This window comes from Trachurus japonicus, chromosome 8, assembly GCF_045865225.1.
Source record: "Trachurus japonicus isolate A0001 chromosome 8, Traja_1.0".
NCBI classification, from domain to species: domain Eukaryota; kingdom Metazoa; phylum Chordata; class Actinopteri; order Carangiformes; family Carangidae; genus Trachurus; species Trachurus japonicus.
Window position 1 is genome coordinate 4,308,929 of NC_140914.1, and position 24,559 is coordinate 4,333,487.

A 24,559-nucleotide genomic window follows, 5' to 3' on the forward strand; every position below is an offset into this window, starting at 1 on the left:
TGTAGGTAGGCCGACAGGATCCCACCATGCTCTCGTGTTTCACTATGTAGTAAGCCCCAGTAGATGTCTGCCGCCATGTCCACTACTGGAGACATGAGGTATTGTCCAGACAGAGCAGTGTTGGTGCTGTTGCAGTTCATCTGGGTACCATCAGGGAACGAGACAGTTAGACCATCAGGGGAGCATAGAATGTTAGCTCCCAGTCTGGTCAACAAATCTCGGCCCAGTAGGTTTGAAGGGACATCAGGAGAGACCACGAAGGGGTGCAGCACAGTCTGGTTCCCCAGCTGCGTGGTAAGAGGCTTGGTATATGGCAGAGTAGTAGGAACCCCAGAGAAACCCATGACTGTGATGACTTCAGATGAGAGCAAGTTCTTTTGTACAGTCTGTATAGTGGAGACAGTAGCACCTGTATCCACTAAAAATGGCTGGCAACACTGGTTCTGCCGTTAAGTGTTGGTCAGGACTTCTCTGTGGGGTGTGTCACTCTTCAAATAGCTGGGGGAACTGCCCAGTAGCTCCCCCTGTGGTGGGTTGGGGATCATGTCTACCCCTGCCTCCTCTGTTTTGAAAGCCTCCCCTCTGCTGACGGCCGCCCCTTTGCTGGTTGTCATTGTTTTGTGGACATTCCCTCGCCCAGTGGGACGGATCTCCACATAGGAAACAAGCAAGGTCTCTTCTCTGTGACCTCCCCCTGTAAGCTCCTCTCAGGCCCCCACCCCGTGAGCCTCCCCTTCCCCTACGCATGTTATTACCTCCCTTATGGTGCGGCTGTGACTCCCACGGGGGAATAGGATTCATGTCAGGAAAAACAAAATGATCATCCCATTACGGTCCCTGTGCTGACTGCATCATTACTTTAACTTGCTCCTTTTTCTTTTTCTTATCATTGACGTCATCCCTGGCCTTGGCTAGTTGCAGTTTAAGTAGCTGAGCTTGGAGGTCAGAATGTTCTTCTTTGTCTTTCTGTGTCTTATCTTGTGCGATAGTGAGGTGGTGTATGAGATGCTTCTCCCACTTACAGGAGTCGCAGCCTAGCATGTCAGGGTTATTTTTCATGGTGTTTTGCACAGACTCAGGGAGGCCGTTCAATACAGCCTGTCGGTACCACTCATACTGTCTATCTGTGGGTGATGGCTCTGCTCCTAGTCTGCGGCTAAGAGGAAAGTACTGTCTGGGTCGTCCTTCTGCTTTATTCCAAAACAACTGGGGATGAACAGCCCACAAACAAGAGTTACACATGTACCGTATCTAAACTACACATGTACATCCTGAACGCCCAATTCGTCTTGGGGCACTGTTCTGCCTCCAATAGCACCTTCTGCTCTCGTTCTACTTCTGCTCTGTCTACCCTATCTTGAAACGGTGGGGGCTGTGAACCGGCTGATGACGCCTGGGAGGGTGCAATCGATGCTGGGTAGACGGCGGTGGGTGCAGCCGACGCGGTGATGGACGGTGGAGACGAGTTAAAGGCGGAGGTAAAGACGGAGGGCGGAGCCGACTGTGTGTGTAATGGCGCAGCCGGTGGATGGGCGGACGTGAAGGGGTTAGTGTGTACGGCCTGGTGTGCATGCAACTCAGCAGTGGGGTATAACTGGGCCGTCCCCGTGCGTTGTTGGTCGGCGTCATCTAACTCGTCTTCTAATGTGGGCCCACCTACGGGCATAATATGCATGGTGCCTTTACCAATCCTATATGTGGGAAACATGCCAGGTGGGTTTAGTGCATATGGGGGTGGACATGTGGGCGAGCATGAGAGGGTGTCAGGTGCAGTTACCATTTTGGAGGGAGTTGGACTCCTGTGTTTGTGTTTCATCCCTTGCCAGCAGATAGCCAACTCAGACCAACCTCGACACTCCTCCTCCCACGCGTCCTCCTCCTTTTTCCACCCATTCCTGTGAAACCAATTTGCTGTCTTTCCCTGCTCTACAGCCTCTTTCTTTTTTCTGTTGCTGCTTTTACTTTAGCTACTAAGAGAGTATGTAAAGGTTCTTTATGTTGCAATGTTTTCCCCATATCAGTGATTAATGTATGCATCTTTTGTTTGGCTCTTTCAATCTTCTTTTCTCTACTGCCCTGTTTTGTGAGGGCGCCTAGGGCGTCTGCAGTGGTGTCTACTTGGACTAAGAGGGTCTGCCAGGGACCCCAACCACTGTCATCCATTTCTCTATCAAATTCTCCATCCATATTTTATCTAGACTCTGAGCTCCACAGCTGGCACGTTTGCAGGGAATGAAGTGATAGCTGCGTTAGCCCCTTGCAAATCCTCAGGAGACAAGCTTCTAGATCACTCTATAGTGACCCGGTCTCACTCTGGGTGTTCTAATCACAAGGATTTTGCAAAGTTTACACTCATACCCCACACCGTTTATCAACTGGGTGTTTTAGCCTCCAAAGCGCACAGCTGGGCCGCAGAGTGGCTTTTACGCACTCGCTGCCCTAAACAACAGTGAACTGGTGACGTTTGTTAACACCGCTAGGTTACCCCGCCACTGAGACCATACACTGCTGACGCTGAGCGAAATGGATATTCACACAACGAGTTTTCTCAGAGTCTTATTCTTCCCCACCCATATATTGCTCACAATAACTCCAACAACACAGACAAGTTAGAACTTTTTCATAGAAAAAATAAATTTCAGCGCTTTCACAAAGGTATATCAAACTGTGCATGCTTCAGAAGTATTTGTAAGAAATTATTTTGTTTTTCCTACGGGCCTCGCACCCTTTAATTTTAGACAGACAGACGTGCTTGGTTTGGAAGCCTGTTCTTCCTCCCCGGGCCTTTCACCCTTACCGCAATAATTTAACCAATAGATAATTTAAGTATCTTCCCATAAGATACTAAGGCCTTCAACCTAGTTTAAATGTTAAATGTACTCTCAGGAGACAGTATTTAACAAGTAGTATTTAGGGACCTCACCCCCGGGCCTCCAACCCAGCCGCGGTATCAACCGCTCCTGGACCCCGTCGGGCCGTCAGGTGGAGTTACGCCACTCTCAAGGTTTTATCGTCTGCTGTTTTATGTCTTTACCTTTGTCTTTAAGTTTTAAAATACTTTTCTGATTCTTTTGCTACTTTACTTACATGTACATTGGACAGGACACAGTTCTAGTGATAGTCAATATGCAGAATTCGTTATAACAGGTTTTCTGCGTACCTTTTATGTGCCGGCTTGTGTCCTTATCCTCTGTCCATGAAGAAAAGCTTTTTTAGGTCGAATGGTCCATCCACTTGTTCTTTTCTCCCTTTATCACGGGACGAGCCCCCATTTGTTGAGATCCGCTCGTGTGGATCTCCCCCGGGTCGGGAGGCAAGACACAAAGTGGAGGAGGCGAAGGTTGAATCAAATAAGTATTTAATCGCAGTCTGCAGAGAGCGGAGATCATACAGCACACAAAGACAGTGTTACCAGGAAGAGCTGAGCATGATCTGATCTGTGTATGTTTCTGTTCAGTCTGACACACTGTGGGTTTGGTCCCTCCCAGCGTGCAAGGCCTGTACTACTGTGATTGGTCTATGTGAGCTCTGACGTGTGCTGATGTGCAGGCCTATGGTCACATGATCTATGTGTAGTGAAATTCTGTGTGTAACTATCTTAAGGTCATGGTGACTCTCAGTTCTGCTCTTTCTGATACATTCTGTTATGCACATGTCATTTTGTAACATAGCTATTATTATTCACACTGATCTGATTCACCGGCGTAGCGGTCCCTCTCTCCATTAACTCTCTAGCTCTCTCGACCACAGCTGCAAACTAAGTAGCACAGTGCCAATAATAATAATAATAATAATAATAATAATGCATTTTATAATCGAGATGGGATGTGACAAGGGCGTTGACCAGAGTCAAAGTGCTGTTAGAGGAGAGAGATGGGCAGGCAGGGACGCGGTGATCATTATTAACCTACACATTTAATGACCTTATGTCGGAATGGCGGGACGTTTCCAAAAAAGGAAAGTACCGCCATTCCGACAATGGAAACAAAAATTGTCGGAGTGGTGGGACGTTTTCAATTAATGGAAGTGCCGCCATTACGACAATTAGACGTCAATGTCGGAGTGGCGGTATGTCGGAATGACCCGCGGATACCGGTCCGGTCACAGGACGAATCTATTGCAAGTGATATGGCTTCTGCTGTCTTTAAATCAGTGAGTAGACTGTAAAAACACTCCTCCGCTAAAACTTCCACTCTTCTTGTTGCCGTATTAGCCGACAATGGCACCTGCTTTAATAGCTCCACAACAGTCTTCTTGTTTTTCTCATCGTGACTTAAAACCTCTCCAGCCATGTCTATTGCACACTTTTTAATCAAGTCAGCATCAGCAAAGGGCTTTTGAGCTTTAGCTAAGTTCCATGTAACTTGCAGGGATGCAGCTGTGGCGCTCTCCTGTGCAGATGTTGATTTGCTCATAGTTAACACAGAGTGCTTGTATGATGTTATCATGTTCGCAATTTTTTGTTTGCGTTGCTCCGACTTTGCAGGGTAGTTTGCAGTGAAACTTGCTTAATGCATTGTGTTGAAATGCCGTTTCAGATTTTCTGCTTTGCAGACAGCTACAGTCTGCATGTGAGGCATGTTGGCTTAGAATTGGCGTGGTCAGGCAAAATGAAACAAAAATTATCAGTCCAGTCAGTTTTAAACTGTCTGTTTTCTTGGTCAACTTTCCGCTTTTTACAGGCCATGTTGTTCTTTGTTTCTTCATAGTCTGACTTACTTTGATATGCCCGGGGATGGCAGGCTGGCGCTGCTTAATCAATGTGCATGTGCAGTTTGTTTTTGTTTTCGCGCGCTCTAACTGCATCAAATGTACGGTGTGGGGTGAGGTCAAAATAACAGCGCAACAGGCGCTTTATGTGCGTTTGTGTGTGCGCGAGCACCTCGCCAAAAGATGAGTTTGCATTTCTGAATATTACTGCATTCGGTGCGGGCCAGATGTTTAGCCCGCGGGCCGCCTATTGGGGATCCCTGCCATAGACTATACTGGACACCAGTGAGGATGAATAGACTTGAGTCAAACCTGTGCTGGCGCTGGAAAAAAGATAAAGGAGACCTTCTCCACAAGTTCCTTTACTGCCCCAACTATGCTGCCTACTGGCAAACGAGACATTAAATGAGAAAAAAGCACAGTGGCTAAAGATAGCACTTAGCACTGCTAAAAGAGTTATATTAAGGCATTGGGCAGGAAAAAATAAATAATTGGGAGAGGGGGGAGGGTTGCTGGTCTTAGTTATTTTGTGTGATGTGTATTTGTTAACACAAAACTAATAAAAAGTAAAATAGGAAAGAAAAAGAAAAAATATCCACTGACATCCCCCTATAGACAGACAGACAGACAGACAGACAGACAGACAGACAGATAGATACTTTTATTGTCATTTTCACAACAATCTACTTAGGAGCTATAAAGTTCAATTCAAAGTGGGGTGAGTGCAGCCGACGATATTTTAAACCATTTTTTGGGGGGGAAGGAGGATTTTGTTCCTTGCAATAAAGAAAGTTATGCTGAAGTGGATCCTTAAACTGTGATGTTGCACATTGCACTATTTCACATTTAGTTGGCGAAAGAAGGGAACCAAAGATTAGTGAGCAATTAGAGCCACAATCCAGGATGAACCAAAAGAACATGGACAAGAGGCAAGAAGGGAAACACAAACCAACTGTGTGTTTTGCAGAGAGAATCACAAGACTTTGGATAGTAAGGAGAAACTGAAAACTTAAAGTATGAATGTAGATTTTATTTAGTTTCAGGACAAATGAACCTCAAGCCTATCAAATATATGACAGTATAAATTTGTTGTTGTTTTAGCTAAATTCAGGAGCATTTATCCGACCTGACTGTCTGCTCATTAAACTTCCTATGAGAGGATGTAGAGAGAGAGCAGAACAGTGAGGATGACCCTGGTGGCTGGACCAACACTGGAGGAAGCTGCGGTGATGAAGCCCGGCTGGTTGGTGGTGATGTGGCTCTTGATCCAGGACTCATACTGGGACACTCGAGTGTAAACTCCTGGAATATTGGGCGAAGCACAGCCTCTTGAGCTTCGAAAACTCACCACTCCACCCTGGACCGACCTGGAGCCACTTTTAGTCACCATGGGGCCGCCATAGTCACCCTGCACAGGATTAACACAACGGTTAAAATTGGTGATACCACTTAATTACTGTGATTTATTTTAAAATTACCGTGGCCCTGAGAGCTCAACTGACTGTAACTTCAAGCTATTTGCTGGAACTGTCACTATATTCTGATAGTCGGACATTTCATGGGTAATTTAGGACAAAATCCAACTCCTCTGACTCTACCTACAGCCTGTAATCATATCTGCCGAAATCCGACCGACCAACGGTTCTCCTCCAGTCAGGTAGAGGGAGCAGGAGGAGCAGCCAATCGCAACTCCTACACATGTAGAAAGTGAAAGTAAAGTCCATGACAGTCGGACATTTCAAGATGGTACACACAGTCAGCTCTAGAGTTCTCAACGGGCCTGAAAATTACAACCCGAACCGACCCGACCTGCGGGCTTTTAAGCCCGAATCCGACGGAGCCCGACAAAAAAAAAAGAGCGGCGTGCTTTCTTTGCTTTGAGCGGGTGGTGCCGCGGCCGGTGACGCAGCACTCGTCTTCTGGCCCCTCCGGTACCAGCTCGCAAACAGGCGGGACTTAACGTACTGTTGTAGGCTGCATTTGCCCTTTGATCAGTGGGCAGCGGGCACAATTGATTACATTTCCGCCACGGGAACGGTGTGCCTCTGTGGAGATTTATCCACCAACCAGTGCGCAGCTGTTGACGCACCGCAGCTGCGGATCGTCGGCATTTTCTGGCAGTAAAGTTTCAGTTGTTCTGCCCACAGCAGCACAAGATGCAGAGTTGGATATTCGTCTGAGACTCACACATGAACAAACAACAATTTGCACCAAAAAACCCCCCTCAGAGTGTGGGCGGGGGTAGAAACTATCGATTGAGACAAAAAAACGTTCTGACACCAGGCTTTTAACATGTTTACTGAGGATGTAAAATCATTAACATGGGGGTCTATGGAGAATGCTGCTTTCTGACACCAGCCCCCAGAGGAAGCCGAGGGGATTGCAGTTTTTTGAACACGGAAGTGAGCTTCACTTCTCAGACCGACAACTGCCCCCTTGGGCCCAACTCGTTGAGAACTCTAGTCAGCTCCCTCTTTTCACCTCTGTCAGCCCCCCCCCCCTCCCTCCACACACAAGAAGAGTGTGTTTCATGGTGAGAGAGACATGAGATCTTGGAGATTTTGGAGTCTCCGGTTGCTATGGATACGGTACGTCTTTTGCGGGTGCGTTTATGGCTACTTTGTGTGTGTGCACCTGCACGTGTGTGTGTCTGTGTGTGCCTGTGTGTGTGTGGGGTGCTTGGCAGAGGTTCATAAAGAGACCTGATGGAGTATTGTATTGAAATTTCCCACCAAGTCGCGGAGTTTACTTTCACTTTCATCAACTTCGGCTACCAACTGGAGCTTTAAAGAACACACGCAACGACCCAGTTGAAGGTTAAGCTAACGGCACTTAGCAATTGACAGGCAGGCACAAACGTAAAAGAGTGAAAAACACACGTCGCCGGGCCGGGAAAAACTCAATAATGAGACGACAGAAGACCCGACGCCTGCCAACAAGAAGAAAGCTGTTCTAAAAGAAAAACCACAAGTCCTGTTTAAATTACGGGTTCATTGCAACAGGTGATTCACATGCTCCAAGCTCCACTGTGTGTAATACAATGTGCGGGACCCAGCTGGCTCTCTGCCGCTTCATCATTTCGCAGAAAATTTACCCTGTGTTCTGGATTTAAGCAGAATATCCTGAGATCGCCACAAAAGCACGGAAAACCTGCTTCCATTACAAACATATTATGTTTGTGAAACTGAGTTTTCTGCAGCCCCAGCAGCAAAACGAGATGACAGAGTAGACAGGAACCGAGATGACAGACGGAGCATCACCCCCGGATGACTGACATTATTATTGTGATCCTATATTATGGTGAGTTGTAACAAAGAACGTAAACGTAAAAGAAAACTATGTGAACGTCTGGTCCTGTTCATACGGACATGCACACAAATTTACATTTTAGAAAACATTTTTACATATAAAACAAATGTACAAGTCCTGAAACACATTTACATTACAGAAAGTAAATTAACAAGAAACTAATCACTTTTACAAACCATTACCGGTACAGGCAACGACTACAGCTAGGAGACTGGCCACGGCGCAGGTACCAGTAGTGACGGCGGTGCCCGCAACCGGGACCACTGATACAGGTAAAGGTAATAGTGGTGACCGTTATGGCACCGGTACCGGTGCTGCCGTCATTACCGTTGCCGGTACTGGCAGCAGCACCGATCGCTGTCCATCTTGGGTCACCATGAACTCCATCAAGAGGTGAAAAGCTTCCAGACAGACTCACATAGCAGGTGCCCATCCCTCCTGAGGAGACGCCGGCACAGATCATGTTGTCTGTGATTCCTCCATAGACTTTGTTGCACTCACTGTTGGAAACAACAGGAACTTCCACCTCCTGCAGCGGCGTATTAGGAGGAGGAGGCGCTGAGGAAGAGAAAAGATGTGAGTCATTTCATTTATTTATTTATTGAGTTGGGACAATGCACATTCATCAACATTGATGCGTTAAGCATCAGTGTAAATGCGCTGGACTTAGCATGACTGCTAAATTTCAGCCGAGTCCCAAAGCAGGTTCCTAGACAGCATAAACAACTTGAAAGACTTGAAAACCACGCAATGGACAATTACAAATTAACATTAACTGAAGGTTTGAGAAAAAATAAGTCCTAACTTAGACATGTTTGTTTGCATCAATCTGATCAGATTTGTTGTGATAAGTAACTACAGGTTGCCGTAGTGACGTCACGACGTGGCGTATACGTGAGGACGTTTGTACGTGCCTGTGTTATGCTCAGTTATAGTCCATGAGCCAAGACCCCAAAATTGGCCTCCCGCAATCGAACGGGTGGGCAATTTCTAGTTTGTTTTTTTGACTTGGTAGACATCTCTAGTGAACAGTTTGGCATGATAACCATTGCAAACAGGTAGCTTAGTGGTGGTTATCATGTGTTGAATAGGTGGACCGGTAGAGTGGAAACTTGAAAACTGTGTATAGCGCTTGTTCGGTATTATGCTGTTTGTTGACCACTCAGGGTGCCTAAATCACTTCAAGGATGTTTTTCCCTTTTATCAAGACCCTACTATTAATAATAATAGACTCACCTCAGGAATATGTGAATCAAAATGTGATAAAAAATTAGAACATACATGAAATAGCCAACGTTTTTAGAGTGTTTTACTTTTCATGCAATAACAAGAACAAACAAACATTTTTTTTACATAATTAAAATCAACTAAAGAGCTTGCTCCTCCTGTCACAAATAATGTGGAGCATACTGTCAGAACAGTATTTCAAGTGTCCCTCTGTCAACGACCTACGCCTGGCCAACAGCCTTAATGAGTTCTACTGCCGCTTAGAAAGACAATGGGACAGACCTGATATCCCCCACACCTCCGACCACCAGCCATCGATCAGCAACAGCTCCTCCACACCTGGATCACCTACACAGCCCCACACCCCAGTACCACCCTCCCCCACACCTCTCACGCCTCTCTCCATCATACAAATCAAATCAAATCAAAGAAGGAGAGGTGAAGAGACTGTTTAAACGGCTGAACCCCTGCAAAGCTGCAGGCCCAAACTCTAGCCATGTTCCTACTAAAATCAGCGGGTCAACGCAGGTTTTTTAAATGTGGGTCGACCCGCTAACAATCGGCTTTGGCTCCTTTCCCATTGACCAAAATGAGCCGGGTCTGTCTGTCTAACCCCCGCATAAACCAGTCGCCCCGCTTTCATTCGCAGTGTGAGAAACACCGTGTCATGCCCCAGCCACCCGCCACGGAGGACAGCGAGTCTGCCGCGGCCGCCTTATGATGCACATCCGCGGCACAACATGTCAGTTAAACAGACTGTCGCTTCTTTTTCTTCAATCTTTTTTGGTCAGTGTTCTTTGATCTTTTGATCAAATCCCAGTCTTGAATGCAAGCAGAGTTTCGCGACTGGTGCGATGATGTGGCGTCACGTAACGCCCAATGTCATATAAATTAGCAGGTTGAGCCGGGTCTGGTGTTCCCACTGCAAGCCGATCAGAGCCGGGCCGATTTAAGGCGATTTTAACCCGCGTCTCTTGCCGAGTCATTTGACGCGGGTCGACGGGGGAGCATACATCAGCCCGACTGCCCAAAAGTGCTACAGTGTTAAGGTTAGGTTTAGGGTAAGGTTGAGGGTTAGGGCTACTTAAGTCAGAGAAATGGGAGGTCGGACTAATGGACGCAAAAATAAAGAAATGTATGGTCGGAGAAATGGGTAGTCAGACAGATGTCCCGGGTTGACGCGGGTCGGTGCGCCTTTCTCTCTGCCACTAAAAGCCGATTGTTTCTGGGTTTAAACTGGTTTTTTGGCCAGTGGGAAAGGAGTATAAGTCTCCCCCTCCACCCTGAAGCACTGAGCCAATCAGCTGTCTCCGGTGTTCACACACATTTTTAACACCTCACTGGAGACCTGTCATTTGCCAGCTTGCTTCAAGGCCTCAGCCATTGCTCCAGTTCCCAAAAAGACAAGGCTCACAGGCCTTAATGACTACAGACCCGTTACTCTGACTTCTGTGGTCATGAAGACTTTTGAGTGCCTCGTCTTGACCCACCTTACATTACAGTTCACCTACAGAGCCAACAGATCTGTAGATGATGCTGTAAACATGGCCCTCCACTAGCACCTGAACTCCCCAGGATCCTACGCCAGGATACAGTTTGTGGAGTTCAGCTCTGCCTTCAATACGATCATCCCAGCTCTACTCCGTGACAAGCTCTCCCAGCTTAATGTGCCTGACTCCATGTGCAGGTGGATTACGGACTTCCTGACAGACAGACGGCAGTTGGTGAGGCTGGGGAAGCATGTCTCTGACACCCAGACCATCAGCACTGGATCCCCTCAAGGGATTTCTCCTCTGCTGTTCTCCCTGTACACCAACAGCTGCACATCTGGACACCAGTCTGTCAAGCTCCTGAAATTTGCTGACACCACCCTCATCGGCCTCATCTCTGATGGGGACGAGTCGGCCTACAGGAGCGAGACGGACCCTCTGGTGTCCTGGTGCAGCATGAACAACCTGGAGCTGAACGCTCTGAAGACAGTGTAGATGATAGTGGACTTCAGAAAGGACCAAGCTGCCATCCCCCCTGTCATCCTCTGTGACTCTACAGCGACCCTGGTTGAGTCCTTCTTCTTCCTGGGCACCACCATCTCCCAGGAGCTCAAATGGGAGCAGAACATCAGCTCCCTCACCAAGAAGGCTCAGCAGAGGATATACTTCCTGCTGCAACTGAAGAAGTTTCACCTTCCTGTGAAGATGCTGGTGAACTTCTACACTGCCACCATTGAATCCATCTTCACATCCTCCATGACAGTCTGGTGTGCTGCAGCTCCTGCCAGAGACAAGGCCAAACTGCAGCGTGTCATTCACTCTGCCCAGAGGACGATCGACTGCAGCCTCCCATCTCTTCAAGAGCTGTACATCTCCAGGACCCGGAGACCAGAGCCAGAATTGCTGATGACCCCTCTCACCCTGGACACAAAATCTTCCAGTCCCACCCCTCTGGCAAAAGGCTCTGGTCCATCCGGACCAGGACCTCACACCACAAGAACAGTTTCTTCGTCTCTGCAGTCAGCCTAATGAACAATGCCCCAGTTCCCCCTAAATAACCCTAAACCTATGGATGTAACATGCTATAATGTTAATGTCATCTTTACTCACTACATCTTAGCCTTCTTAACCTTGGATGTATATATAAACCATTAAAAATGTTCCCTGTATAGACCTTTTCAGAGAGTATAAACAAAGACAGGTGTGGCTCATTAGAAAACGCTCTGGTACACTAAATGGAATAGAGCCTTAATTAGTATCCTTGGTAACACCTGTATTTGTTTATACTCTCTGAAAAGGTCTATAATATGATTTCACAAAAGTCCTCTGCTACTTCCAGCTAACAGCAGTATTAAAGCTGATTTTCCCCCTCGCTCCCTCATGCACCTAGTGGAATTAGCGCCAACTAGTGGTGCAAACAAATATTATCTGCAGGGCCTTTCTGCAACTGCAAAGGTGCTCTAAATCATCAGTAGTGGCACACAAATTATGAAATGTGCAACATCGGAGAATGGCCATAATTGGTGTATATATGGCATTTTTATGGTCAAAATAGTGAATGCATGATAAATATTGTTAAGCTACTCTTGTGCAAAGGTTATCATACCAATTAATAATATGGACATATATAGGAATAATAAAATAGCAACAAAAATTTGCCCACCCTTTCGATTGCGATTGGTGGTCTGGCTCATGGACTATTAGCAGTATAATGAAGCCAGTGAATAAACCAGCTCTATATCAGCACAACGGTTTGGTTCCTCTTTTATTAACATCGACACATGACAAGATTAATAATTAAAATCCACAAATCCCAGAACAGGATGAAAGCAAACACAGACACTGAATGCATCACAGTTCCCTTAAAGGCCGTTACAGATCTGTGAGGTGTAGAGACTGAATGTGAGGATGGAGGCCTGGATGGTTCAACGTAGCAGCAGATCTGAGACCAGATCTGAGACCTGGGAGCTGGAATCTACCGTACATTACGTGTTGGGTTCAGGTCCTGTTCAGTTACTATCACAGATTGTAAATAAAGATGGACGTAAACTCTGATTATTTTGAAGTCGTTCCACAGTGGCCATCTTGGGAGTGCCTGACTCCGCCCCCTAACTCCTGGCTGATCCAAACCAGGGCAATGAGGCTGCTCCAAGTTTCAGTCACTACTCATTGATATTATATAGATACTTACCGCCAGTCTCGAGTTTTCCCCAGCCGGTGACCCAGGTGTTCGTCCCGTCCTCGTAGACGCTGTCAGCTGCTGCCAGACACACAGGTTTGATGTAGTCGTTGAATGTAACCGGTGAGGACAGTTTCACCAGGGCGATGTCGTTATTGAACGTGCTGCTGCTGTATTGTGGATGTTTGATGATCTGGCTCACTGTGCGGCTCTGCTCATTAGGATTTGACCCTGATTGTGTGTGACGTCCGAGGTAAACCATCACACCTACAGTGCTGGTGCTGACAAAAACACGACAACATTACTACTTTTTTATTCCCCTGTTTACCCAGGTGAGCTCTGACACATCATACACCTCACCTGTCCAAACAGTGAGAGGCCGTCAGGACCCACTGGTCGTTGATGAGGGAGCCTCCACAGAACCCTCTGTTTGTTATTACACTGGCCTGCCATGGCCACGCCCCCTCAGCAGCATCCTGACCTCCTACGATCCTTGTGTTGAGCGGCGCAATGCCACAAACTGTGAAGTAAAGGGTCAAAGTTCATGTGTGTTTGCAGCTTATCTGTGAAAAATCTCAACATGAATTCAGTTTAAAATCTTTTATAATGATTGAACAAACCTCTGTGGAGACATCGAGTCACTGTCCACCTGATGTGTTTTAATTATTCAAACCTGAACTGAGAAATTAAACAACTGAACTAAACTCACCGTCTGACTGAGCGTCGATTCCTGTGGAAGAGACACAAGAAAAACACCACAGATCAATAGAAATCACAGCATTATAACACCACTCACTACAATATATTGTTGACACTTGATGATGTTTGACAGGTCCAGTTGTTATCTTGTATATTCTTCTGACTTCTTTTCATACTAATAGTCCCATAAAACATGTCACTACAGTATGTATTGTACAATGGGTAATTGTGCATACATACATGAATGAAAATGAAATGTAGGCTTATGTAGGTTACTCAGGTTTTAACTCTCTGGACCCCAGATACCACTGCCTGTTGATTCTATTGTTGGAAAAATACACAAGTCATGCTCTGGACTCCAAGCAACAATGTGTGGCCATCTTCATCGACCTGGCTAAGGCCTTTGACAACGTAGTAAACAAACAGCTTTTGACCGGGTCTATGGTGTTGAAGGCAGAACTAAAATCCATGAAAAGGGTGCGGGTGTAGGTGTTGGGTGTGTCCAGGTGCTGGAGTGAGCTGTGAAGGGCCAGGTTGACTGCATCTTCCACAGATCTGTTAGAGCGATATGCAAATTGGTGAGTGTCCAGTAGGGGGGAGGTGAGAACTTTCAGGTGGGAGAGAATGATGCGTTCAAATGTTTTCATAATTATAGATGTGAGGGTGATGGGGCGGTATTCATTGAGGCAGGAGATTTTGTTGGATTTTCGCCTAAATTCCATCGGTCCTTCAAACAGCTCGTTAGCCTGGTTCGATAGCTAACTCACCAGACGCTCCCAATTTGTGAAATCTGACTGCATCTCGTCGCAACCCCTTTTTCATCTCAAAAGGTGTCCCACAGGGCTCAATCTTAGCCCCATACCAGTCCTTTTCTCAATATACATAAACGACATCCTCTCCTCTCCTCTCCTCTCCTCTCCTCTCCTCTCCTCTCCTCTCCTCTCAGCACATTTTGAACTGTCATTATCATTATCTGTTGTACTTTGTAGTTTGGCCTTGGTGTCTCGCACTCTCTGTGTTTCCACAGATCCACCGGAGCTCCATCTCTCTGCACCAGCCGGCGCCTGCATCGTCCCCTGCCTACCTTTCCCCTGCTGTTAGACCGGCCTCCCCTCCCTTCCCATGGACCAGTCTGCCACCCAGTCCTCCCATTAAGCTGGCCAGCTCTCCCTGCCTCTCCTCCCACCGGAAGCTGCCTCCATCAGCTCTCCTTAACTTTTCCATGTTTCGCACATTCTGTGTCATAAACTGTAAACAGTTTTCTTGTCTGTAACAACATCTATTGCACGTCTGTCCGTCCTGGGTGAGGGATCCCTCCTCTGTTGCTCACCCTGAGGTTTCTCCAATTTTTCCCTGTTAAAAGGGTTTCCATGGAGTTTTTCCTCAGTGGATGTGAGGGTCTAAGGGCAGAGAATGTTGTTGCGATGCCATGTGAAGCCCTTTGAGACAAACTGTAAAAACGGGCTATACAAATAAAATTGCCTTGCCTTGCCATAGTTAAATCAGCTGGCAACTCATCTATTCACCTTTATGCCGACGACACAGTGCTCCATGCCAGTGGCCGCTCCCCTGACATCACTCTGGAAACACTCCAACAGAGCTTTCAATCCATACAGGCTGGCTTCTCTGCCCTCGGCCTAGCCATAAACTCCAGCAAAACCAAGGTCATGTGGTTTGGTCGTAAGTGTGCCGCACAAGATGGTACCATTCTGGCCACTGATGGCCAAAAACTTGATTTGGTATCCTCCTATAAATATCTGGGAGTCTGGATTGACAGCAGCCTGTCTTTCACCGAGCACTTGTCCTCTCTGCAGTCAAAAGCAGAGCCAGCACTCACGTGTTGTCCGCCAACCTGGCATACGGTGTTCAACGTGCATTCGCCACCACACTCCCCTCCAGCCACTCCAAACCTACACAGACTGACCCGTCCGCTGCTGATTGATTAGATTAGATTAGATTAGATTAGAAAACTTTATTGATCCCCAAGGGGAAACTGCTTGGGGGATGTCCCCCTGGTCCCTGTTCCTATGCATTCAGTTCCACCTCTGATCACATCATACACAATACTGGACTCGGACCTTCTGTTTTCATTAACAACTCACCAATTCCTATCATCATCACTGAACGTAAGCAAACCAGACCACACCATGTTCACTCTGTAAACTTTAATAACCTTAAACCTCTCCCAAAACATCAACAATCCGTAGGTCACCTGTCACCATCAATATGGCACTTTTAAATGTTCGTTCCCTTTTAAACAAATTGTTTATTATCAATGACCTGATTTTAGATAAAAAGGTTGACTGTTTATTTATAACTGAAACGTGGCTGGGCACAGACGCGCCAATTATTCTCACTGAGGCCTCCCCACCTAATTTTAACTTTTAACAGTGAAAGTGAAGATTATGAGTGGAGATGATCTTTCCAAGAGGCAGTAGATAAAGGGTAAAAAGAAGAGGGCCGAGTATGGAACCCTGTGGGACCCCACATGAGAGGGGGGCACGGGAGGATGAAAGGTCTCCAATCATAACAGAGAAAGACCTGTTTCTGAGGTATGAGGAGAACCATTCCAGTACTGGACCCTGAATGCCCACGTGGTTGGACAGACGGGAGATGAGAATGGAGTGATCAACTGTATCAAATGCTGCTGTAAGGTCTAGGAGGACTATCATGGGATTTTTATTGTCAGCTGAAAGGAGGATATCGTTATGGATTTTAAGTAGAGCTGACTCAGTACTATGGTGGGATCTAAAACCAGATTGAAATTTTTCAAAGATGGCATTGTTTTCCAGAAAAGATTGTAACTGAATAAAAACAACTTTCTCGAAGACCTTGGATAAAAAAGACAGGTGAGAAACGGGCCTAAAATTAGATAAAATTGAGGGATCCAGGTGAGGTTTCTTAAGAAGGGGTCTGACCACGGCATGTTTAAAAACATCTGGGACGGTATCTGAGCTAAGAAACACGTTTATAAAAACAAAAAAAAAGTATGAAAAACCTCTTTCAGCACCTTAGCAGGGACAATGTCTGAGGGACAGTTGGTCGCCTTTAGCTTTTGCATGATCTCAAAGAGGAGGGGAAGGGAAACAGGGTCAAAATGATTAAAGACAGCAGTCGGGAGCACAGAGGCAGAATTCAGCCCATTATCTGCGACGTCGGTGTTAGCAGTCATTTTTTCCCGAACAGAAACAATTTTGCCAACAAAGACTTTTAAAAACTCTTCACATGTTGCTGTTGAAGCATCCGTGGGGCTACTAGCGGATGGATTAATAACAGAGTTTATGGTACTGAATAATACTCTTGGACGATTGCTGCTCGTAGAGATGAGTCTGGACAGATAAAGTGATTTTGCGTCTCTCATAGTTCTTTGATAAGTAGCTAACTTGTCCCTCCAGATACCCAGCAAAATGGGAGATTTGTGCTTCTTTCATTTCCGTTCTGCCCGTCTACAGTCTTGCCTAAGAGCACGGGTGTAATCATTCAGCCACGGATCAGCCTTGGACTTTGAGGATTTTATCCTTACAGGAGCTACAGAGTCAAGAATTAAAGTACAGGTAGAGTGGAAGGAGGTGATGAAACAGTCAGGAGAGGCAGGATAAAACAGGTTGTCTAAGGTAGTGGGATCACTATTTTGAAATGCTGATGCAAAGTCACTAGCAGTGGATGAGGTGACAATGCGGCGACGGCTAGGAGGTAAGAGGGGCTTAGTTGCAGGAGATGGCACTATTAGGTAGAAGAGTATGGGAAGATGGTCGGAGAGGGGAGTGACACTGATTTCTTTGACTGACACCGCAAGACCATAGGTGATTATTAAATCCAGTGTGTGACCAAGGTTATGCGTTGGTCAGGCCACTAATTGAGTGAGATCAAAAGAATCTAAAAGATTTCTGAATTCATTTCCCAATTGATTGGCTGAGCAGCAGACATGTATATTAAAATCTCCGCAGATTAGGATCTTGTCAGATTTTGGTAAAAACTCTGCTAAAAACTCGTAAAATTCAGAAATAAGATTCTGGTTTGCCTTAGGAGGACGGTAGATAATGGCACACAGGATGGGACAGTTACTATCTAACACGAAGACCTGGAGCTCAAAACTAGAGTAAGTATTTGTTGTGATTAATCTGCATTTGAATTTATTTTTGAACACAGAGGCTACACCACCAGCTCGGCCTATGGCTCGTGGACAGCTGAAAAAAGAGCAGCTAGGAGGGAGGAGCTCAGAAAAGGCACTGACATCACCTTCGGTTAGCAGCAAAAAATCCAAAGTGTGAGCAGAAAAAAAGTCTCCTCAGCCCCCCCCGGCTGGTTCAGTTGTTATCAGTCATGCGTTCAATACTGCGTGCTGGAGGTTGCCAGACAGTACGCGGCTGCCCAGCCTGTTTGGATGGATACCATCACCCTGGTAACGTCCACCATGAACCAGTGAACACCATGGAGACTGAATGTCTCTGTCTGGTGGCGAACATCAGCTGGGCTTGGTGGGGGGCCTATGGCAGTGCTTCGCCGCGCTGCTGTGGGCCCCTCGCTGGCCTGTAGCTGGGTGGACGCCAGCCACATGTTTTTAAGATCAATTTTATTTGTGTGTGTGTGTGTGTATGTGCTGGGGTTGGGGCCTTGGGTGCGATAGGGCGGGATGGGGGTTGTTTTTAAAACATGTAAAGCACTTTGTGCTACATTTTTAATGTATGAAAAGTGCTTTAAAAATAAAGTTATTATTATTATTATGCCAGACTCAGCTTTCTCTACCAAAACCGCTCCTCGTTCACTGCCTCTGCCAAACGCTCCCTGGTCCAGCTTACTGTACAACCACACGGCGATGTCATCTACAGATCCGACTGCAAAGGAGCACTCGAACGGCTCAATTCCTTTTGTGTCACTGTTGTCATATGTGCTTTTATTGTCTATATTTTACTGTTATACTCCCCCTCTCCCTTTGCCCCTTAGGAGGTCTTTCACCTCCTGCATCACCCCCCCCTCCGGCCCTTTCCCCTGCTGTTAGACCGGCCTCCCCTCCCTTCCTATGAACCAGTCTGCCACCCAGTCCTCCCATTAAGCTGGTCTGCTCTCCTTGCCTCCCTTGCCTACCAGAAGCTTCCTCCTTCAGCTGTTGTTAACATTTCCATATTGCCCACATTCTGTGTCATAAACTATAAACTGTTTTCTTGTCTGTAACAACATCTATGTCCCGTCTGTCCGTCCTGGGTGATGATCCCTCCTCTGTTGCTCACCCTGAGGTTTCTCCAATTTTTCCCCATTAAAGGGTTTTCCATGGAGTTTTTCCTCAGTGGATGTGAGGGTCTAAGGACAGAGGATGTTGTTACGATGCCATGTGAAGCCCTTTGAAACAAACTGTTTGTAAAAACGGGCTATACAAATAAAATTGCCTTGCCTTGCCTCCTACCAGGCCATTGCCCAAATAAGAATGTATTCTTCGCAATTTCTGCAAAGGTTTACTACTACTACTACTACTACTACTACAAATGGCACAATGGGAATAAAATAATGAATTTTCTTAAAGGTATATTGTGTAACAATTCCTCCCATCTAGCGTTGCGGTTGTATATCGCAAGTAACTCAGTCGTATTTTTCATGCTGCATTCACGTGAAATTGCAGGTAACGGCATAAACAAGCCTCTATGTAAACAAGTGGTCCGTCAGCACGAGGCAAAACAATACACGTGACAATATGTTGTCATGGCGATGTGGTATTGTTGATGAATGAAAAACGTACTTTTGAACGAAATAATCGATTTTCGTGAATAGATAACAGGAGAACTTACACAATGTCCCTTTAAGTTATTCACTCTGTTAAATAATAAATAATAAAGACAAATCAGCTGATCATCACTGATGCTCTGCTGAGACCAGGTTGATTTAATAATATTTTTTACAATATTTACTTATAATATGGAGCAGGCAGAGCTCACCTTTGAGTGTCGACACCAGCATCAACAGCACGGCAGCACAAAGCAGCTTCACCTCCATGATGGAAACGTCTCCAGACTGAGTTGATGCCAAGTGTGAACTGTTATTTAAATACCAAACCTGGCCGTGCCCATTAACCATCAACTCTATTAATGATCCACTGACTTCCAGTGAGCAACTAAATGCTGAATCTGTGTCAGAGCCATTTTTATTGTCCCTAGACACATTTTATTAAGTTTATTAATCCAGACTGTAACTTTTATAACTGTTTAAAAAAAAACTCCAACTTTGCTACATTTAAAGGGACAACGAGGAGTTTTGGAAAGCAAAGTGTTTTCACACTACATTTCCCATGAGCCTCCACGCGCACGGTGAAATTCTTGTACCGGCACAAGATGGATGTCTTGCCAAGAATTTTAATAATAAATTAAATAATAACAAACTATTTATTTAGTTATTTCCTCTCTCATCCATGGCTGAATATGTGCTAATTTATATTTTTCAATATAAATTAAATAATCTATACCTCTAACGCAGTGGTTCTCAAACTTTTTTACATCAAGGACAAAATTTCGAAGCAAACACTAAAAATATACAAATATTTGTTCTGAGACTTAACTCATTGAGTGCCAACCACGTAATTTCTCGTTTTTCGTTCCCATGCGTTGAGTGCCAAAAACGAGATTTTACGTTTTTTGCTCTTTTTTTTTAAATTATGAAACTAGAGACTTTAACACACCTTATGTGTAAATTTGGGGACTCTACCACGAGCAGAACTGAAATAGATGACGATCAAAGTCTCATGACAGCTCATGACCAGCTCATGACCCCCCCCCCAAATCACAGTTGGTTTTGTGAATAGAACAACAATTGTTGTATATATTTATCTTATACGAGCCCTTTGATCCAGAAATGCGAGTGTCAGAAGAGCGACAGCCACAAACAGAGCACCTTTCATAAAAGACGCTCTATCTCCTTTTCTAGAAAAAAAGGAGGGATTTTGGTGAAACCCAGCCATGTTTAGCTTGACTTTTCTCAGGAACGGAGGCACGTAGAAACAAACGGTTTGTGGCCATTTGAAGCAGAAATTTTCACCTTTCAAATGAGCCACAGTATGTGTTGGTGGCAATAATATAGAATACACTGTGGCTCTACAAAAATCGTCAAAAATGGCCTAAATTGCCGGTACACTTGACTAAAACTTTGGAAAGGAGCGCAGCACTCAATGAGTTTAAGAACTTTACTTTTTTAGTCAATGTGCATTCAAATTAGAGCCAATGGCGTGAATTTGTGGAAATACTGTAGAGAAATTTCTGGAAATAGTTATTTCTTAAAATATGGTCCTCGTCCCTACGTCACCACTTTCATGCGCATCCCTTGGCTGCACACACAGCCCTTCATGCCGTTCTCTCTCCTCATTGGATAAAGGTTGTAGGATACAAGACTTTTTCTCCTCGGCTCAGAGCAGAGCAGAGGGACTGACAGACCCGTGTTTCGGTCCAAACACTCTATGTAAGTGATTGCTGTGGGAAGATATAACTGTTTAAGACTTATATTGACACAAAGATATTGCTTACTTCTGCTTTAACACTGTTCTCTAGAGAAAACAGCTCATCACACTGTTAGGTTTATATGTTGTTTAATGTAACTAACAGAGATGGGGACTCGAGTTTGCGACTCGAACTCGAGTCGCACTTAAGTCGCACCCACAGAGACTTCAGACTTGACTTGGACTCGTGCCCTAAAGACTTCAGACTCGACTCGGACTCGTGTTTTGAGACTCGTGAACAATCATTATTTTTTTTGGCTCGTGCCTCCCTCCTGACAGGACGACCGACGACCTTTTTTTTAATTTGCCGTTAACACACCAGTAGCGGAGCAGCGCCACATGACCGGTAACGTTATTCAGATGGAGGTTAGATCTTCATATTGAACTCCTTCAGAGTGCAACCAAACACCAGTGTCTAAAGAGAGAGGAACAGCAGAGCTCCTCTGACAGCGCAGTCAGCTGCTGTGGGTGAACTGGCTTTTTATTTTTATTTATTTTTTTAATAGCGGCACCGTCCGTAGCCTACTACATGTGAGGTACAACGTCCGTTTGTTGTCAGACCTTCCTTCACGGGGACTAGCTACTGCATAACTGGCACATATCAGGCTACTGTAGGCTAAATCCTCCTGTTTATTTATGTTTTTGCTGTGAAATATGACTGCAGGCACGTATGGAAGTCTGGACGTGTCGACACGCCCCCATGAGTTGACGGAGCTAATTAAAAAAAATAATAACAACCAGTTCTTCTCTCAGAAACATGTGGTTCCAGAAAGGTTTTGCTGCACATAAAGATGTGAGCTATACCATCCAGATTCCAGATCTTATGACCTATAATTAACAGCCTAAATCATTTTCCATGTTGTTCATCTGGGTTTTCTGAATTCAACAAAGCAAAAAAAAAGAGAAAAGGCCAGTGCAGAGGGGCAGAGCAGCCTTGATTCTTTCTTGACTCAGAATACAGTTTCCTTTAAAGGAAAGCTTTCATTGTGTGTTTTCTTCATATTGCATTGCAATATCCTGTCTAAAGTGATCATATAATAAACAACTTATCAATACTGTATAGATAAAGGAGTGATAATAACCTACAGTAAATGCTTTGAATTTCTTAGATATAGCTGTGCAGTATCCTCCTTAGTAAAGGGTCATTACAACCAGAGGAGACAGGAGACTTTTATTTTTTAGAGACTTGAGACTTGACTTGGACTCGTGACCAAAGACTTGAGACTTGATGAAGTCTCACCCCTCAAAGACTTGAGACTTGACTCGGACTCGTGACCATAGACTTCAGACTTGACTTGGACTTGCAAAAAAAGACTTGTGAACATCTCTGGTTAACTAATATTTGCATCACATCATGGTTCTCTCCGTCTTCATGACTTTGTATGAGTTTTTATCACCACTGTTACTGGAGTTTATACAATAAATCTACCTCACAGTTTTTATCAGCGTCTCTCAGGTCAGAACATTTTTGTTCCATCTTATCAGTGAGTAAATAAATGAATGCGTGACTGTTGATCAATGTTTAAAGGGACATTGTGTAACTTCTCCTGTTATCTATTCAGGAAAATCGATTATTTCGTTCAAAAGTATGTTTTTCATTAATCAGTATTATACCATGGTCTGGGTGAATCCTCGATTCTGATTGGCTGCTGGGTGTCCATTAAAAAGTGATAATGGACACCCATAAAGATGTTCCGGTAAAATTGCCTGATTACGTTCTAAATATTACTGCGCTGGCTCAAACGCTTGTTGGTAACCACGGCAACGCAGCAACGGACACTTGGACCATAACAACTTTATTTTTTTCAGCGCATCACGGCACTGGAGTCTGTAAACACACCAGCGGTAAGAAGTGCACTGGACCTCTGAAAAACTTTGTGTCACGTAACATTTAAGCCGTCACCTCACCTCCCTTCACTGATCAACTACCAGGCTGTGGCAGAGTCACCATGGCAACACGCTGCGGTCACAGCAGGTCCCTCTTTTTTTTTTCTTTTATCGCCGACGAGAGTTATTAAATAGTCCGCTCGGCTCAGCCACTTAAAGACGTGTGATTTTAACGGTAAAAACAAAACAACAGTAAACGTAATTGATTTAATATGTTTTTATCTCGTAAGTGACCATGGTATAAGCGGGATAATGCCCTTCGAGGTGTCCGATTATCAGAAATTAATGGACTTTGCGTCGGACGGTTCACGCCTCTGCGTCATCCATTAATTTCTGATAATGGACACCTCGTCGGGCATTATCCCTTACTTAATCCCCCCCATCAACTGAACTGAAGTGTTCTGGTAAGCTCTGAATGGGCTCCTTGTACAGCTGCACTACTTCCTGAACTTGATGCTGCTCCTTTGTTTCCTGTCTTACATTAACAGACAGACTGATTAATCCAGGTGTGTCTGAGGAGTCACGATGGTCAGACACACCTGGATTAATCAGTCTGTCTGTTAATGTACGGCTGTTGTGAACCAGCCGTTGTGAACAGGGCTGTTCAGAGAGGATGAAAAGAGCTGTGACGTTTGATCCTTGGGGGATTTTTTTGACCAAAGCAGGTCACAGACATGTCTTTAAGACACCTGGGAACTATTTTAAAGGGATAGTTCACCCTAGAATGATATTTCGCTCATTATCTACTCACCCTCATGTTGACTAAGGGCTGGAAGAATTCTCAGAGTCCACCGTCCCTTCTCTGAGTTACAGGGGGTCTTGGTGTAGCAGTGCATGTCCATATAACGGTTGCAAAGGGACACCAGAGCTCTTCGTAAAAAAACACACACAAAAAAACATCCAAATACCTCCATGATGCTCGTATGTAATGTCCGTCTTGTGCTGAAGCCCCAAATTGCGTAATTGTCCCGAAAAAAATTAAATAAGTCTATATTTTAAGCATTTTTGTAGCGGAAGCTTCTCGAAGCTCCTCTTCCTGGTCCGTCCAAATGCTTGGAATGTGGACTTATTTAATTTTTTTCGGGACAATTACGCAATTTGGGGCTTCAGCACAAGACGGACATTACATACGAGCATCATGGAGGTATTTGGATGTTTTTTTGTGTGTGTTTTTTTACGAAGAGCTCTGGTGTCCCTTTGCAACCGTTATATGGACATGCACTGCTACGCCAAGACCCCCTGTAACTCAGAGAAGGGACGGTGGACTCTGAAACTTCTTCCAGCCCTTAGTCAACATGAGGGTGAGTAGATAATGAGCGAAATATCATTCTAGGGTGAACTATCCCTTTAATTTGTGGAAAAGCGACAGAATATGTCTCCTTTAAACATTTCATTTTAATATTTCACCCATTCATTATAGACGTGTGTTTACTGTTCAGTCTCCTCTCTGTCTCTCTTTCTCAGTGTCCTTTCAAATCCTGTTCGAGCCTAAGGGTGTTGGGTTTTGTGGTATGCAAACTATACCTTTTCCTCTTAAAAATGCACAAATTGATATTTATAGTTTTACCCATAAGATGGTAAAAC

General features: G+C 45.1%; 1 protein-coding gene across 1 annotated transcript in view; it reads right to left on the minus strand.

The window, feature by feature from the left end:
* LOC146982382 (transmembrane protease serine 9-like) overlaps positions 1–19,605 on the minus strand; it is a 52,137-nt gene extending 32,532 nt beyond the window's left edge. Inside the window, exons 1-2 of the mRNA XM_085785518.1 lie at positions 19,542–19,605; positions 13,625–13,645 (exon numbers count right to left, since the gene is read on the minus strand). Of these exons, the coding sequence (XP_085641644.1) occupies positions 13,625–13,645; positions 19,542–19,599 (79 nt within the window). The 5' untranslated portion in view covers positions 19,600–19,605. The remainder of the gene's footprint in view (positions 1–13,624; positions 13,646–19,541) is intronic.
* Between the last annotated feature and the right edge of the window lie 4,954 nt (positions 19,606–24,559).